General features: G+C 46.9%; 4 protein-coding genes across 4 annotated transcripts; 2 read left to right on the forward strand and 2 right to left on the reverse strand.

Annotated features, from left to right (window-relative positions):
- The first annotated feature begins 282 nt into the window (after window positions 1-282).
- Window positions 283-2,827, forward strand: GGI43DRAFT_403108 (uncharacterized protein). Its single transcript, XM_083205755.1, has 6 exons — window positions 283-583; window positions 655-723; window positions 794-1,336; window positions 1,406-1,633; window positions 1,713-1,996; window positions 2,061-2,827. The coding sequence occupies exons 1-6, from the start codon at window positions 399-401 to the stop codon at window positions 2,702-2,704; spliced, it is 1,953 nt and encodes a 650-aa protein (XP_083061158.1). The 5' UTR covers window positions 283-398; the 3' UTR covers window positions 2,705-2,827.
- Window positions 2,828-3,978: 1,151 nt separating this feature from the next.
- GGI43DRAFT_357575 (GPCR, GprK-like protein) lies at window positions 3,979-6,530 on the reverse strand. The gene is made up of 4 exons (XM_083202339.1): window positions 5,627-6,530; window positions 5,326-5,576; window positions 5,191-5,274; window positions 3,979-5,136 (listed from the first exon to the last, which is right to left on the reverse strand). The coding sequence occupies exons 1-4, from the start codon at window positions 6,104-6,106 to the stop codon at window positions 4,329-4,331; spliced, it is 1,623 nt and encodes a 540-aa protein (XP_083061159.1). The 5' UTR covers window positions 6,107-6,530; the 3' UTR covers window positions 3,979-4,328.
- Window positions 6,531-11,909: 5,379 nt separating this feature from the next.
- On the forward strand, window positions 11,910-13,789 carry GGI43DRAFT_357622 (methyltransferase domain-containing protein). Its single transcript, XM_083202340.1, has 5 exons — window positions 11,910-12,139; window positions 12,315-12,701; window positions 12,782-12,983; window positions 13,039-13,284; window positions 13,364-13,789. The coding sequence occupies exons 1-5, from the start codon at window positions 11,998-12,000 to the stop codon at window positions 13,572-13,574; spliced, it is 1,188 nt and encodes a 395-aa protein (XP_083061160.1). The 5' UTR covers window positions 11,910-11,997; the 3' UTR covers window positions 13,575-13,789.
- GGI43DRAFT_357623 (pre-rRNA-processing protein ESF1) lies at window positions 13,790-16,388 on the reverse strand. Its single transcript, XM_083202341.1, has one exon. The coding sequence runs from the start codon at window positions 16,156-16,158 to the stop codon at window positions 14,005-14,007; it is 2,154 nt and encodes a 717-aa protein (XP_083061161.1). The 5' UTR covers window positions 16,159-16,388; the 3' UTR covers window positions 13,790-14,004.
- Between the last annotated feature and the right edge of the window lie 212 nt (window positions 16,389-16,600).

Consider the following 16,600-nt stretch of genomic DNA (forward strand, 5'->3'; position numbering starts at 1 on the left):
GATAGACTTGAGCTTGCTTGATTGAGTAGCTAGCGAAAGCCATGAGCATACTGGAGGACTTATTCACACAAAAATGAGCCACTACATATTTTACAGGGCACGAAGAAGAGAAGCCATCAGAATAGCAAGATAATCCAAATTAGGCAAGAAGCTGAAGTTTACGGATCCGGTACTTAAGATAACTCCCGCTTACCGTAATGCCGTAAACACGTGATCTTGCGGCATGCTGGTTTCGGACTACGGACGCTATAATGACTCCCGAACTACCGTAAACTTCCTTGATGAGTGTGGCTTCTGAGAGATGGACAAGGCTGCTGTAATTTTTTCTCTACATTGATTAAATTGATCTTTTAGTCGATAGATCACGACATCAACGTTTTACAGATCTTTATACAGCTATGGATGGTGATTTGGCAGCTCAGACCAATGGAACCGACTTCGCGACTCAGTCGTCTGAAATCGGCTCCGGGGGCCGTCCGGCAGTTGCGGAGCCGCCGAAAACCCGGGCCTGTGCCAACTGTGCCCGGTTAAAGATGAAATGTCGATGGCCGGCGTCCGGCGTGCAGGACACCAGCTGTGTCCGGTATGTGGTTGTGCGAGAAACGAATATGTATGGATGGACGATGCTGACTTGGCCTGCGCGCTACGATCTAGATGCGGCCGCATGAAGATTCCCTGCCATGTGCCGGCGCCGGTACAGCGGAAGAAGAGGGGAAAGTCGACGTATGTCATCATTATATCGCCCGTTTGAACCCCTTTGTTTCAGTTTATTTTGTTTACTTATCATCTGCAGGCGTGTGGCTCAGCTGGAGAAGAAGATTGACAGCTTGGTGTCTATGATTGCGTCCACCCAGCAACTGCAAACGTCACCCCCCTTGACTCCTGAAAGCCACGATACAATCGTAGTAAGCGATGTGGCAAACACATCTGTACCACAGCCATTGCAAGATGTAGTGCAGAAATCACATTCAGCCCAAGCTGCCCCCAAAGTTCCCAATTTCCCACTCGCTATTCCATCTGACTCTTCGACGACGTTTCAGTTGATTCCCGGATTCAGTTTTAGTCTAGAAGAGGCTCGGTCATATTTTGACATCTATCGGCGTGAATTCATGCCCAACTATCCCTTTGTCTTCATCCCAGAAGATCTAGATCCGCGTGCCTTGTATGCGTCGTCGCGATGCCTCTTCTGGACGATCATGGCCGCTGTGGCTCCCCAGTCGTCGGCAACTCAGCAAGGCGTCGAGAATTGGTTCCGTCAGTACATCGCCGATAGGATGGTTGTAAAGCAAGAGAAGAACTTGGCACTTCTGCAGTCTATTCTTATCCACTTGGCTTGGTGAGACTCCTGAAAAGCAACTTGTCGTCCAATGCCAGGTCGACCATGTTAACAATATGATGATAATAGGGCCGATTTCCACTTCTATATGAGAACAGAAGCGACGAATTTTATGCATTTGGCCACTGCATTGGCTATGGACCTGAAGCTGGACAAATCACCAGAAACCACCAGATTACATCCCAAATCTCTGTTGGGAGAAGCCTGGGCGACACTCAACAAAAGTGCTCCAAAAGTTAGGTGCCATACTGCCGATGAGAAACGGGCTGTTTTGGGACTTTATCATGCCACGTCACTGTAAGAATCCTTCTTTGTGTCGTGTTTTATTGATTTCTACGTTTGTTTGCTAGATGGTGCTTATACTAACGAGTTACAGCGTCTCCTCTTTGTTCAAACGAGGAACTACCTTTCCTTGGAACAACTATCTTTCACAGTGCTGCGAGTCGATGGCCGAGTCTCCTCTAGAATCAGATATGTTTCTGGTGGCACTGGTCAAGATGCAGCGTGTTGCTGATCGTGCATACAGCATGCTGCCTGGCTTTGACGTGGTTGATACTGGAGCTAGTGCCTACTTGTCCCCCATGGACATGGTCATTAATAACGTTCGCCGAGAACTCTACGACTTTATCTGCATGCAACCTGAAAGTGTTAGGAACAGACGTAGGTTCTATCTATATATGTTAAGCCCTATTTGATGTCTGTCACTAACCAGTCACCTCCAAAGACATATTCAAGGCGTATTACCATGTTACTCTGATGCGCCTTGCCGAGCCAGCCATCCCTGTGCAATCTCCCCTCGCCGTTGAAATGGGTTCTCTACATCCAGAGCCGTTGCAGCGTTTTGATACCATTTGGAAATGCCTTCTCGCTGCTGTCGATTTCTTCGATTCCATATTCGGTTTTCACCCTAACGAGCTACCCGGTCTACCTGCCTCAGTTACAGGGCTACTAGCCTTTGCCATCGTTACTAGCTCTCGCCTGCTCCTATTGGATCCATCTATAGACTGGCAGCCTATAATGGCCCGAAGAAAGCTAGACTTTGCAGACGTAACGAAGCGTCTTAGCGAGCGGTTTGAGGAAGCAGATACTTGGGCTAAAGAAGCTGGTCGCAGGCGGCGCCTCTTGGACGGAGGCGATGCCCAGTTTTGCAGACTGAGTTTCAAGCTTCGGTGGATTCGGCAGTGGTATTTGTCGAAAATACCCCTGGAGCAGCAGGCAATGCCTGAAATGCAACAGCCTACCGGCGAGTTGCTTCAGGACACTGAAGCTGTGTTCTGGCAGGAGTATGAGTTTGAAGATGCGCTTTGGCCGGATTTCATGACGACGTATAATCCGAATTTCGTGGCAGTGCCTATGACTGAGACGTGATACCGTCAGTGGCGTTGCGCGAGATGAGAGAGAGCAGGATGAGAGAGAGCAGGATGAGAGAGAGCAGGATGAGAGAGAGCAGGATGAGAGAGAGCAGGATGAGAGAGAGCAGGATGAGAGAGATTGCAGGTGGCTACTATACAGATACCCGGATATAATTCATTACAAACGCGTATACGATACGATTATTACAGGAATATTTTCATACTTCTTCATAGACTTATTCATTTAATTTGTCAATTTTCACGTTTTAACGAATCTGACTGGTCGCTGATTTTGAGTTAGATACAGCCCTTTTTCAGAGGACTTTGCAGCTTAAATTGAGCCTATAGCAACTATATCTATAAGTAAGATACGTTATAATAAGTGTTTACCGACTTTAATTGAAGATCGCTGCTTCTATGACAATAGTTTCTCAGCATCTTGTTTCATGCATATATGTGTGCATCATACAAGCACCTAAAATGTTATTCGCGACATTCTACCACATAAACAGTGACTTTTTTTTCACCTATTCTAACAAGCTGAATAGGTTTGTATACTTAGGGAAATAGGGATTAGATCATATCTCGCAAATACAGCAAGTTATGCGCAATAACACGTTATAACCAGTAGAAAACTCTATTTCTAACCAAAAGATATACAATATAGGCTTCATTAACTATGCTTTTTTGAACGACTTCGCTTCTTCTTTGAAGAATTATCCGATAGTATTAAATAAAAAGAGATACTTTCCCCGATCCTTGCCTTTTATATTACTTGTGCCTGATGAAGTGCGAAATTAATAAAATAGATGCCCATGTTGCGTATATCTATGGAGGATCCTACTGTTTAGAACTGTTTAGTAGCGATTGAAGAATCCGAAGCATGCGCTTTTTATTGGCTGAAATGACCCTGAAATCCTGAGAAAAACAAATCTCAATTTGCCGCCTCTGTAAATCGGCGATCAATCTCTAATTCTGCGATCGCGGCAACGGAACCACTCATCACAAATCGAAATCTTCAATCGATCGGCAAATCGATATTCATAAAATCACATCAGCCACAACGCACGGATTGGCCAATCTCCTTCCTCAATAGGGGACTTCAGCCCAATCTAATCGTGACGGTTAATTGAGCGCATTTGGTACTGCCGATCCTCTTCTCCACTTCACATAGCAAGCGAAATAGTGAGTTGCTTGTGCCCTGAGAGGTAACAAGGTACCCTTGAAAGAGTATTTCCGGGACTTCCAGGCCTCCAAAGCTTCTTAGAACAGAGCAATTAAGTAAAGTGGTCATTATAACAATTAGAAACGTATTATTATTTTTTTGCTATCAGCTAACGGATATCATTGTGCTATAGGTATTCATAGCATTATCTCAAACGCTCAAACCAACCCTCTAAGTCATAACCACATAATAGAAAAATTCACATTCGCAGTGCCTGCATCTGATATAAAGATTCAAAGTAATAGAATAAAATAGTATTCTTGCGTATTAGAACGAAGAATGAGAAGGGAAGAATAACCATTTCCCAGCCCGTATACCTGTTCCACAGTAACATAATTATTTTCGCGTTATAAGATGCGATATATAGTTCTAGACCGAATATTGACATATTTTGCCGATAGTTGTGCTTGAATGCTTAGTTGCTGCCAGCCTCAATAGTGCTAGCCATATCAAAGGATCGCCTCTCCTTGATGAATTTGGGCCATGTGTTTGTCAGAACTAGGTACTTGATGCTGAGCTCGGCGTCGTCAAACACGTTCTCGTTGAACTCGGGAGGAACTTCGCCCCAGTAGCGAACAATATTGAGAGTGCTCTCAGAGTCAACACGGTGAGGAGTGTCATCGAAAGGAGTGCAAGGATCGGTGCTGCTGCTGCGTTCGCTGCCACAGATGACACGTGCGGCGTGCTCAAAGACGACCTGAAGGCTCTTGAAGTCTGTAGAGGAGAGGTTGATCTGGAACTCGGCATGAGTAGCACTGATAAACTCGACGTAGATCTTGAGGGCGCTTTCGAAGCACTCGCGAGGCAGCTCTTTGACAGAAAGACCCTCGTCCTTCTCTAATGATTTGCCTGTGTGGAAGTAGGTGGCCTTCCATTCCTTGACACTTGTGAGGAAAGCAATGTTCTCTCCCGAAAAGTCTCGAAGTGCTGAGAATTGTTGCAGCGGCTCAGGATTCTTGGACAATGTGTGTTCAAGAGCCTCCATGGTTAAGATACTTCCGCTAGAGCTGTTGGTGGTGTGAACGGAGGCTGCTCCCATTCGCCATGAGGACCTCGTCGAATCTGAGTTGATGGATTTATCGGCGCCGCTGAATCCCTTCTTTCGTGATTCCCAGCGAGCGATAGAGTTGAGAGTTTCTTGTGTCAGACCTTGTTGCTTCAAAACTTCGATGACAGGTACAAAGACGGTGAAGATTTCGAGCAGCATAATGGACACGGCGATCCTATTGGATCAAGTCAGATAAATGTCGACTCTTGGTCTTAAGAATTTGACTTACCATTGTGGAGGAATGAAATAGTTGTTGACAGGCTCCATTGCAGGAACGTACAAGGCAATCAGCCACATAGGAGCAGAGTGAAGACTGTTGAGGATGTTAGTAAGTAACATAGCAAAGACACATCGGATAACATACTTGGAGATACAGCAGGCAATTGTTTGGAACCTCCATCCTTGAGTGTCACGGAGTTTACGCGCACGGAAGAGGATGTAAGGAGCAAAGACCCAAGCCCAGAATATTTGCCAGAAGATAGAAGGCCACCACTCCCAGCCGCGACCCTGAGCCGTCTTTCGCTCCATGTTGTTGCCGTGGACTTCAGTGCCCGGGATACCAAAGGAGTCGTGAAACTTGCGAGAGATGAGAAACATGAAGATTGTAATAATAGCCTATATGTTCAGTTAGCCAATGGTATTGAGATCTGAAGTAATTCGCTTACGTGAAGAGTCATGCCGGTAGATATTAGGATGAGCGTTCGGCGGTTGTAATCTAGCTGTTTCCATCGGCCTAGGAGATTTCCGCGGGCCATAGGCAGTGCTGGAGTTTGAGTCTTTTGGATAAACTTCTTCTGAGCATCGGCGACATAGAGGAATCTGCTGTTGGCGGCGTGGAATAGAGCAATGCCAAAGGGGAACCAGATGCCCATGATCCAAAACTCAGCGACTTCAGGCATCAACGCGCCATACCAGTAGCCGAGCTGAACAGCCAGCCAGTATGCATGCATCAATGTTATTGCTGCAAAGGATAGCGGCAAGCCTCTGATCCTCAGAATGGGCATCTCACGTCGAACCCAGAGGAAGGCCATGCCACCGAAGAGGATTACAGTCCAAGTGATGGCAAAGACTATCCAAAAGATACCCACAGCACCGAGCCGAAGCTCGGGCTTGGTATCTTTGGTGATACCAAACTCTGAACCCATTGCTATGAAGCTTCGTCGTTATATCGACAAGAGGAGAAACATAAATCGAAGGTATATGAAACAAAAAAAAAGATTGATGAATACTGAGATGATGAGAAATATTGAAAGCAAAGTCCAAAGAAAGAATAATAGATGCTAAGGAGAAAAGGAGCGAACGGCTGTCCAACACAACACAAGGGAAGCCAACGGGGATTTATGTACTCGATAAATGACGAGGGCTGCCAATGGAAGGGGGCAACATGGAAACCTCGTGGCAGGTGGAGGAGTAAGTCATAAATAGGGAAAAGAAAGAAAGAAAAAAGGGTTGTATCGAGATACAGAACTCCTTGCCTCTCCTTGTGTTCCTGGCAAGAGAGAGAGGGAAAAAGCTCCGACACGTGTGGGTGGGAATAAGACTTTCTCGATCTAAGTGGCGGCTAACAAACGCCGTTCGTATTTTGCTTTTTCATGTCGATCATGATGAGAACGGGCTATAGCGGCTAAGAGGTTACCAGGGAAAAAAAAGGGAGCCAAGTTGGGCTCCCCCGGAACACACCAAGAAGTATAGGAAAAAAGACCAAATGCCGTTGCGAACGCCTCTTTTTTTTCATGGGTTGCCGAGTTAAAGCGGGCTCCCTTTGCAAGGGTCGTGCATAGGGCCCAACGAAAGGTCTAAAGCAGCACCACTATTCGAGGGAGGTCTCGGAGACCGCACAGTTGCAGAGTTGCTCCCTGCGTTTAAAACTGTTGTTGTGTTTTTTCCGGCCCTTACACGGGTACAATGCGTGTCTGTGAAGAAACAGCGCTGCCAACCACAGTAGTTGGGAATATTGGTAATTTTTTTAATTTATTTTTCTCAGTCAAACTAAATGATAATGATTGTTATGGTCCTCCATTGGTTGACCTTGCTGGTCGAGTCTCAACGTGTCCAAGATATCGATCAGCCACCAGTTGTGGGAACTCTGAGACATACATGGGTGGCCCTCTGTGTCACGCTGCCACGCCCTCGCTTGTCAAAAGACGTTGACAAAGTAATCAAGGTACTAACACCAGATACTGTCCTATCAGTTCAGTTCAGAACTACGTAAGATGGCACTCGAATTTGCACTATGGCTTTAAGATTTGATCGTCAGGACGGCTTGAACAACTACTCCTAGTGTGCTCCAACCACGTAGATGGAAGCTGAGGCCGGTAAGAAACAAGCAAGGAACCAGCGGAACTCAGGTGCCAGGCCTGGTTAAAGCTGAACGTAAAATATACCACAACACTGCGTGCCTGGTCAACTAGAGCGCCACTAGCAAGGGTCTCCATCTTAGCGCAGGTGTGAAAACCTCTGAGCAGCCAGACAAATGCGATGGCCGCGGTGCGACAGTGCGGGCCGTGTGTCCGCCAAGAAACCTTGTCGCTTGTCCAGCTCAGGTCGAGCACGCTGGAGCTATGCCGCATGAGTGGTAACAGTGGTTTATCATGTTATCATGGCGTCCCATCGCTTCAGATGGGCGAGGAATTAGTCTGGCTGCATAACATGTAACCAACAGGCGATAAGGTTGATCGCAGTCAGAGGTAATGGATGATGGTAATAAATGAGATCGATCACTTTCTGGGATCACGTCCAGGATACTGGACAGGGCATCTTCAGCCTCACTCGGATTAGCCTGCATTCGTCCGCTCTCATCCCGGTAATATACAGCTGCGAAATGCCTCTGGCGCCCCTGATCGCGGCGGCGTTTAGCGGATGAAGCTAGGCTTTGCTCTTCTTTTTTCTCATAGCATCTATGGAGGATATAGTATCCTATCCTTGTTTCGTTTGCTAAGCTGTTGGCAAATACATAATGGGTGGCTGATAGACAGTAGCACTCACTCTGACTCAATTTCCCTTGTCCTTGGGAATCATGCAAGTGTTTTAACTGAACACGGAGAACGCCGCACCTCTTGTTTATTTTGTGCTCTTGTTTACCTGGTGCTCATCTCCCTGCTTTTGATGCGACCCAGTACCGCCCTGCAGTCACCTGTGATGCTCAACCACAAGCGGATGACCAATCATTTGCTCCTCCCCCAGGGTCTCTCAGATGGGCAAACGGGCCTGTCACTTTGCTCATTACTTTCTAAATGAGCTTGTCATGTTTGGTGCCCCCAATCTTAATCCAACTAGAGCATCGCTCGCACGCCTAATGCCCCGTGATTTGGACGTGACGGCGGCGATTGACATGGTGGACCGGCCGACCAAAGCTGCTGAAAGCTGGTTGTGAAGGTGGGGAACTGTTGTGGAGGCGTTCCTGTCTCCATTCATCTCATTCAGCAGTATCCGAGCCGAGGTGGTGATCCATGCTCATCGGTGGCTGTGAGTGCCGAAAAGGCCCTTGTCGAAGGATATTAGTTGGCATGAACTTTGCGGATACAGGCCATTAAATTGTTAGCGGGGAATCATCTCGTTCGGCATTTATTTACGATTGATATAGATATTAATTTTCCGTCGGGATAGTGGTGGCTTAGAGATTCTCGACAAGATAAGAGGAGCTCTCGTCCTTTAATAACAAACTCTAGGCTCTACTGAACACTCGACGTAGCCTAGATTTGGGTTCATGTATTGCGCGGTGGCGACTGTATAACGAAATGAGCATATTATTTCGGGTAATCATACCCCTTTCACAAAACCGTTAAGCTGTGCAACCAAACACTTCTGCCAACGGCGAGGGCAAGTTGGTGCGATTAATGGGCTTCGTGACATGCCAATTGAGACTTTCTTCCATATAACCTCAAAGTCAGTGATAGTGGTGGCGGCACGCTTGGACGCACGCTTTCTGGTGGCAACAATAGCCACTTCACGATAGGTCATATTGGGGGCGACGGCAGGAATCTCAGCCGAATGCACGCGGATAGCGCCCCTGGTAGCGACATGATGGAAGAATTAGCTGTTAGCCTGTGTTACCAACCCTCAATGATGCTGGATATTCCCACTTAATCTCTGTAAAGATTGGCTAACGGCTTGAGGGAAGCCTAGCATTATCCACCTTGCTTAGCACCAACGCCGCGGCGCACAGATGCTCAATCATATCGGGAATCGTGCCTGTCGGCTTTCCTAAAAGGAGTGCGTCAATTTGCGCTACAGACAAAAGCAAAGAGCGCTCTATGCCCGTGCAAATAGGTATAGCCGCCGTGCATGTATGCTCTTTAAAGGGAGATCAATAACGCCATCATACTGGTTTTTGGGATACATCATTTATCAACTTGAATGCAGACATCTTATGACTTAGATACCATCCGTCTCAGTATTAGCCGCTCCCGGTGGCTCACTGATTGGAGGTCGTCACTAAATGACACGGGAGAGTATGTGAGGGAGGAAGTTGGGCATATAAAAACTACTTCGTACTCGTACTAGTAGACTTATAAAATGTCTTGTGTGACAACATGAAATGAGCCGGCGATGCTAAATTAGCGCGAAGCCTCACCGAAAGCTCATTGATTGCATCACTGCCAACGCATAGCTACCACAAGCCCCTAGCAATTGCGTCCGAATCTCGCAGCTATAGTTACATATTACATGCGGTATTAGCTCGAGGAGCTCTCGCTGCCCGTTGACCGAAAAACAGTTTGCGTACCTTGGACGTGTGCGGAGCAAGTTATAGCAGGAAAACAGAGCTTGTAACTGCGTCTTCAATTTTCCATTCATTGGTTAATATACGTTCGCATAGAACATACAGATAGTTGTTTCTTACAAGAGGAGACGCGCATACCCAACGTTATTGCGTTTTCATACTCTAACTATTATTCAGCGGTAGTATACGGTATAAACACCTATATGCTATATTTGCAATGTGGCGCTGTTGGCTAGCAGAAAAGGGGGAAAAAATGTTGGCATCCTGACTATTGCCCGTCAATCATTTGATATGGATATATGCCAAAATGCAATCTTGGACACGGGAAACTTTAACAAGGCCAAGGTCGTCTAACAAGTCATGAGGCGAAGGCTACACAAAGTCTGGACTGTCTCGGCTATTTTCATTGAGATACCCAGAGACCTGTTCTGGCGTGCAAATCGAAAATCCGAGGTGGAGTATAAGCCGTCGTTGGAATTCCTAGGCCCAACATCAACAATGCTCATTGTTCACAATGTGGTCTTTGTGGCAGACTTGACGTAGAGATAGGCGTGTGCATTTGATACTAGCGAAAAAGAAATGGGCGGCGTAAAGTTTTAGAAATTAAGTAGGTCCTGAATGAAAGGCTTTTTCACTGACTCCAGTTATCATGGTTGATTAGTGTTGTTCATGGCCAGTCGAGCTGGTGGCGAGGTGAGGTGATGGCCAGCATTCCAACGTAAAGCGGGTAACATAACGGCAAGGAAAATAGGAGAACCGTAATATGAGAGAGAGGAAGAAGAAGGAAGGGAGAAGGAAATTTTCGCTAAAGTCTATGAAGAGCAGGTCTATTAGGAAATAATTTTAACTATTCTCGTGATGCCAAAAATCTTGGAGGAGGGCCCACTGAGTGCGATAATTAATAGTGTGTATTTGCATTTCTTAATAAATAAATGTTGCAATGTTCTCGGTTGTCAAAGTTTAATAAAGCTATATACACATTCTCATTAAACGCAATACGGAGAGATGTACTGCTCGTCAATGTATGTCGTGTTTTGAGCGGAATCGCCTAGCCTTTAGTGGTGGTCCGACTGGGAGGATGTATCCAGTGTTTCTAATTACTACGATCAAGCCGAAATCAAGCCTATCGTCTAAGATGTATCAGCATTTTTTATTAGGATTAGTACATCTCTCCTTCTTCAAATAGATGTCGAAAAAAAATACCGCTGGTATGGTGCCGTTTAGGGTAGCTTGGCACTATATCGAGAACTTGGAGTATATTCATGTAAGCACGGCTCACCATAGCTTGAATACTCTGACTCGGAGTATTTTAATAGAATAGTTTATTCCCAAATCTAATTTCGCTTAAAAAAAGCAAACACTGTTGCCTATTTCATACTGCTACAGATGCTGCTTTCTACTACATACGTATTTTGCGCTATTAACTATCCAGGCCCTCTCGATTGCGCAACAAGCTGTGTGTATCGCTGTGCGGCATATTTGAATAGCAGCCATGAATTGCAAGGTCATAATTAGAGGGCTCATTTACAGCATGCCAAAGGGAATGCCTCCTTTTCACTGCTAAGTTTGCTTCCTAATACTGCTAGCAGCATATAAATCGAGTATAATAAGCGAGATACTAATACACGGCAGAGCGAGCCTCTTTGGGACGGACGCTAAGAGCCGTGGTAAATGCTGTTGGATGCCTCAGATTTGAAAATGCAACCCCGAGTATGATTTATTCTCGCTCACGAGTTCCGATCGGCCCAGATGCAATCTGGCATTCTCTGGAGATGCCGTCACAGGCCATTGTAATCTGATCCATCTCCGCATTTTTGTGTAGTGCACGCAGCAGAGTCGCAATGAGCTGGCAAACACTCAATGCTACCTCATATGCATGCAATATGCATGCTCTCTGCAGGGTTGGCCAGCTAGAGCCCAATGAGAAGATGCAAAGCCCTAGGCAAGGCCTGTAGCCCCGGTCTCAGCTCTAGAAGGATCGAACATTTCTCCTTCTCTCTTCTTATCTTCCTACATCACTCCCTCTTTCGGCTCTCAAGCCACCAACTCGAGCTCCATCAGCAGCTTCATTTCTTTGCAGTGACCCGTGATCGACTTCGGCTTCTTGGATCCGGTACAACATCTGGAGCCCGCGAATGAGCTCTGTTGGCCCTGCGATCTGGCTAACATCGATCTGAGGGCCTGTGCTTTCCCACGGCCAATTTCGCGATCGCCGCTGCAATCCCCAGACCCCGCTACCTGTCATTCGCAGATCGCGTGATTGGCGTCGCTCTGGATTCCTCGCTCTCTCTTCTACTCTCTGCGCTGCGTGCGCGCATGAAACGATATTACGCCACCATTGCCAGAGCGGCCATGGGGAGTCCTACAGGAAGCAAGAGATCCAGTCGAAGCGACTCTGTGGCCGGGGCTGCTCCCAGGTCGAGTCCCATTAACAAATCAAGTCCTCCGGGACATTTAGGTGAGCTTCCTTTGTAGTTTAGCCCTCGTTGCTTTTTAAAAAATCAGCCGGATGAGTGTGCCGGCTCGGCGTTTATGCGTTGTTTCTATTTGACGTTGTGAAACCTTTGCGAGGATGCCTCTTATCGTATTCGTACTGTGACTGGGGGAGTGATTAATTGACAAAGGCCCGTTAGACGAGCAGAGGCACCTGAATGAGGAGCTTACGGCAGATAATCTGGGCCTCTTACATGGAGATGCCGTCATCGAGCCTGGTGGTAGCGACGAAGATGGCGAGTTTTCGCCCAGTGAATTCGACGCCGAATCTCTCAGCAACTTTTCAGATTCCACCTCGCTGAATTCTAGCATCCTCCAGCATAGTTTTGTTAATGGGCGACGGTACCACCGCTATCGACATGGGAGGTATCCGATCCCTAATGATGATACCGAGCAGAACCGGGAGGATATGTTACATACCATGATGATGGAGGCGACAGACGGCAAACTATATTATGCGCCAATTGGAACTCATCCACAAAAGATTATTGACTTGGGGACTGGTACTGGCTTATGGGCTATTGAGAGTAAGTCTTACTGGAGAAAACATCGCTGTCTGCTCTTGGCTATACCATGAGTTAGAACAAATAATGACACGAGATGGTAGTGGGCGATAGGTTTCCAAGCGCCGAAGTTATGGGACTCGACCTGAGTCCCATCCAACCCGCCTGGGTTCCTCAAAATGTCACATTTATCATCGACGACGTGGAAGCCGAATGGCTTAATGGCGATAACTGGGATTTCGTCCACCTGCGCAACATGATACCCGTTATGAAATCACCAGTTGATCTTCTCAAGCAAGCATACGAGTAAGCGTTGATCCTCTAAATATGATAGAGATCTTACTGATGCGAACCATCTTAGCCATATGAAGCCTGGCGGCTGGGTCGAGCTACAAGACGTAGACGGAGACGTTCATTCTGACGACAACACAGTACCGGATGACTGGCCGCTTAAGCGATTTACCGAATATTTGATTGAGGGGTTTGCAAGGTTTGGCACGAATGCTCATGCGGCTGCTTTTGGGGGCCAGTATCTGGAAGAGGCAGGCTTCATTAACATCCAGCATAATTATATCAAGCTGCCATACGGCACATGGCCAAAAGATAAGTGAGCTTACGCCTTTTTACTGCGATTATGTGATATATATATATATATCAGCTTATTTTAACGCTTTGCTCTCTTCTAGGGTTATGCGTCTAGTTGGCATGTACTATCGCACCGCCTGTGAAGAATTCTTCCCCGCCGTCGGTGCCATTCATTTCCCCATGCTCGGATGGGAGAAGACCGAAATGGAGGTCTTTTTCATGCAGTGCCGCCAAGCTATGCGAGATCCCAAAGTCCACGCGTACGGCAAGATGCACTTTTGGAGTGGCCAAAAGCCTGCTGATGCGCGCTGAGTCAACTCGACTCAACTGGCTCAACTTGATTCAACTTGGTTCAAGTCGATATCATATTGCGATAGATTGACAGCGCCACTACGAACACACAAGTACCGGATACCCATAGAAATTATAGAGAAGCGAATTCATATGAGGGTGTTGATTGTCTGGGTATCATTTAAATTGGTTCTTTGCATTAAGCGATTAGGGGAGATTTGTATTGGGAGAGTTCATCGTTTACATCACAGTATATATTTAAACATGCCGCGGAAAGATTGGGGACTTGGTATTTTCTTCATCTTGCCGGCCTATATTCCGTATGCACATAACTATACAATATGATTTAATGCAAAATTAAATAAGACGCCATCTTGAAACAGACGCCAACTCCCCCCTACTCTATTGTCATGAGGATATAACTCTCATATACATGTAATCTATTAGCGCTTTACCGTCGTCCCTTCTTGCTCTTCTTCCCACTTGATCTATCCTCCTCATCTCCGCCCACAGCCATCTTCCTCTTCTTCCTGCCTTCCTCTAGCAGCTTCTTCATTCCCTCAGTAGCCTTGTACTTCGGGTTCGAAGGATCAATAGCAAACTCGTGGCTATCAAACACAGCCTTGAAACGATCATCCTTGACGTCCATCTTGAAGTCTTCCTGCAGGCCCACTTCAGACTTGGTCTTCTTCTGATACTTCTTCTTCTTGCCCTTTTGCTTCTCCGCGCGCAGAATCTCATTCATATCGAAGTGATCAAGATGGTCCACCTGATTATCCTGTGCGTCTTCAGCCATGACCTTGGTGAGGTGGGCTTTTTCTTCAGCGTCACGGGCCTCGGCAGCTTCACGAGCCTTGCGCTTCTTCAAGCGCTCCTCCTTGCGGATAGAGGTCTTGGATGGAGGTGCGGGGTCGTCAGTGGTGAAAAAGGGATCATTGAAGCCAAGATCTTCACCATCCTCCTCGTCGTCACTACCTTGCGCAATTTGGATACCGCCCTCATCATCATCCTCTTCGTCCTCATCAAGAGCCTCGCGCTTGGCTTTGGCGGCTTGTCGCTTCTTCTCTTTCCTCTCTCGTTCTTTGCGAGCGTACTTTTCGATTGTTGTTTCCTCTCTCTCATCCTTTTTGGACTTCTCGCCTGATAGAGCAGGTGTGAAGGTAACTTCCATTTCACCGACAGGGCCGTCATTGGACTTTTTGGACACTGGCTCGGCCGCGAGACCCAGAGCTTCGCGCATCTTCTGTCGAGCCAACTCCTTTTTGGTTAGCTTGGGTTCACCATCAGCGGGCTCGGTGATGCCGTCTGCATCATCCTCATCCTCCTCGCTGTCACTGTCTCCAGCAAGATAAGCTTTCAAATCTTGCTCGTCAATCTCTGCTCTGCTTCCCTTGAACGCTCTCTTGATGGATTCTTTGCGATTCATATCCTCGGGACGCGTGTCCCAGGTGAGCTTCACCTTTGAGCTTTGCAGCGCGTTGGTGACAAACTCAATGGGCTTATACGATTCAGGGACCTTTTCGCACTGGTCTCTGGGTTCGTCGTCGAAGGTGACCTCGTCTGGAACAAATCGCAGGTCGATAAAGTTGGAAGAAGACTGATACTCAGTTCCATCGGTTGCCTCGTAGATGGCTTGTGCAACGCTTTTACTTGAGCAAGTCATGACAGCATAGTAGTATCGTAACCTGTCAAGCTGGTATGCTCTCAAAGCATCACTGTCGAAATCTTGGTCGTCACCCTCTTGGAGCAGCTGCTTTTTGATTGCAGCCTCTTCAGCCTCGCTGTCAGACGCACTTTCGTCCTCTACTTCTTCCTTCTTCTTCCCCTTCTTGAAAAATTCCCTAGCCGGCCCTTCAAGCTCTTCTTTCTGCATGCGCTCCTTTCCGAATTCACTTGGGTATACAGATACATTCAGAACCTTGCCGCTCTCGTTGGCTGGAATGAAGCTGGTGAACAAGGCCATTAGATCCGTTGACTTGACGTGGTCCCAGTCGAGGTTGACAATGGCTATCCGATTCGTGACATCGCCGGTCTCGACTTCTTCTCGTTCCAATCGCTGCATATCACCGCCGGTAGCAAGATCCAACGCTTCTTCGTCAGAGTCTTCATCAGAGTCTGAGTCTTCTTCAGAAGATGAAAAACCTCCCTCTCGGGCGGGGTCATATCTTCGAGGTCTCGCGCCCGCAGCTTGTAGCTCTTTTTGCACGACGTCATCATCCTCAACTTCAATGTCCTCTTCCTCTTCGCTGCCACCTTCGTCGTCTTCATCGTCTTTCTTTGATTTGCCGGCCTTCTCTTCGTCAGAGCTGCCTTCCTCCTCTTCGTCCTCCTTCTCTTCATCGTCATCCAGCTGATAAAGTCTCTGCAGGGCCTTCTTCTTGGCATCGGATTTAATCTTTCGTCCGTATTTGTCTACTCGCGCAGTGGCCGTAAAGTCATTGTCCTTGAGCATGCCCGCAAATCGCTTGTCGACGGTCGTCTTCATGTGCTTCCTCGACGGCAGACGGAATCGAGGATCGGTCTGGAAGCTGGCAAATCGCTCGTCAGCGATGCGCGCTTGAGGAGCAGCGCCGCCATTCTTCTTTTTGTCTTTTCGCTTGTCCATTTTGGCGGTGTTGGCGGTGTTGGCGTTTAGTATAAAAAACCGCTTCTCTGAGCCGCAGCTATGGTGTTGATGATGCTTGTCGCAACTTTTTCTTGAATTGAAACTTTTTGGCAGGGATATTGTTATCAGCTTATCGTAATTTTGACCAATCAAACCGCGTCAAACACAATTGGTTTTACTGGAGAAAGGTGGGGCATGACTACTAGATGGAATTAGGCGTGGGATACTGCTTTTCTTCATAAAAAGAGGCAAACATAGCAAGTCAATAATAGTTTTGGGATTACTCGCATATGACCCAAAAGTATTTATTTTCTCTTGGCAACTACTATATGTTATCAATTTGATGGATCCTCAATGAATGTAACTTGACACTTTTCATCACTATGGAGTATATACTTAAGGAGGAATGCACTAGCACTGTGCTTACTGAGAAGGATTCTTT

Source organism: Trichoderma evansii (assembly GCF_050947405.1).
Source record: "Trichoderma evansii strain SZMC 28006 chromosome Unknown GGI43scaffold_8, whole genome shotgun sequence".
Taxonomy (NCBI): Eukaryota; Fungi; Ascomycota; class Sordariomycetes; order Hypocreales; family Hypocreaceae; genus Trichoderma; species Trichoderma evansii.

Coding starts and splice junctions, on each gene's coding strand:
- GGI43DRAFT_403108 (XM_083205755.1), top strand. CDS start 399: ATGGATGGTGATTTGGCAGCTCAGACCAATGGAACCGACTTCGCGACT. Junction 724..793: donor AAGAAGAGGGGAAAGTCGAC/GTATGTCATCAT, acceptor TATCATCTGCAG/GCGTGTGGCTCAGCTGGAGA. Junction 1,634..1,712: donor CTTTATCATGCCACGTCACT/GTAAGAATCCTT, acceptor AACGAGTTACAG/CGTCTCCTCTTTGTTCAAAC.
- GGI43DRAFT_357575 (XM_083202339.1), bottom strand. CDS start 6,106: ATGGGTTCAGAGTTTGGTATCACCAAAGATACCAAGCCCGAGCTTCGG. Junction 5,275..5,325: donor ATTGCCTGCTGTATCTCCAA/GTATGTTATCCG, acceptor CATCCTCAACAG/TCTTCACTCTGCTCCTATGT. Junction 5,137..5,190: donor TATTTCATTCCTCCACAATG/GTAAGTCAAATT, acceptor TTGATCCAATAG/GATCGCCGTGTCCATTATGC.
- GGI43DRAFT_357622 (XM_083202340.1), top strand. CDS start 11,998: ATGAAACGATATTACGCCACCATTGCCAGAGCGGCCATGGGGAGTCCT. Junction 12,702..12,781: donor TGGCTTATGGGCTATTGAGA/GTAAGTCTTACT, acceptor ACGAGATGGTAG/TGGGCGATAGGTTTCCAAGC. Junction 12,984..13,038: donor CTTCTCAAGCAAGCATACGA/GTAAGCGTTGAT, acceptor GAACCATCTTAG/CCATATGAAGCCTGGCGGCT.
- GGI43DRAFT_357623 (XM_083202341.1), bottom strand. CDS start 16,158: ATGGACAAGCGAAAAGACAAAAAGAAGAATGGCGGCGCTGCTCCTCAA.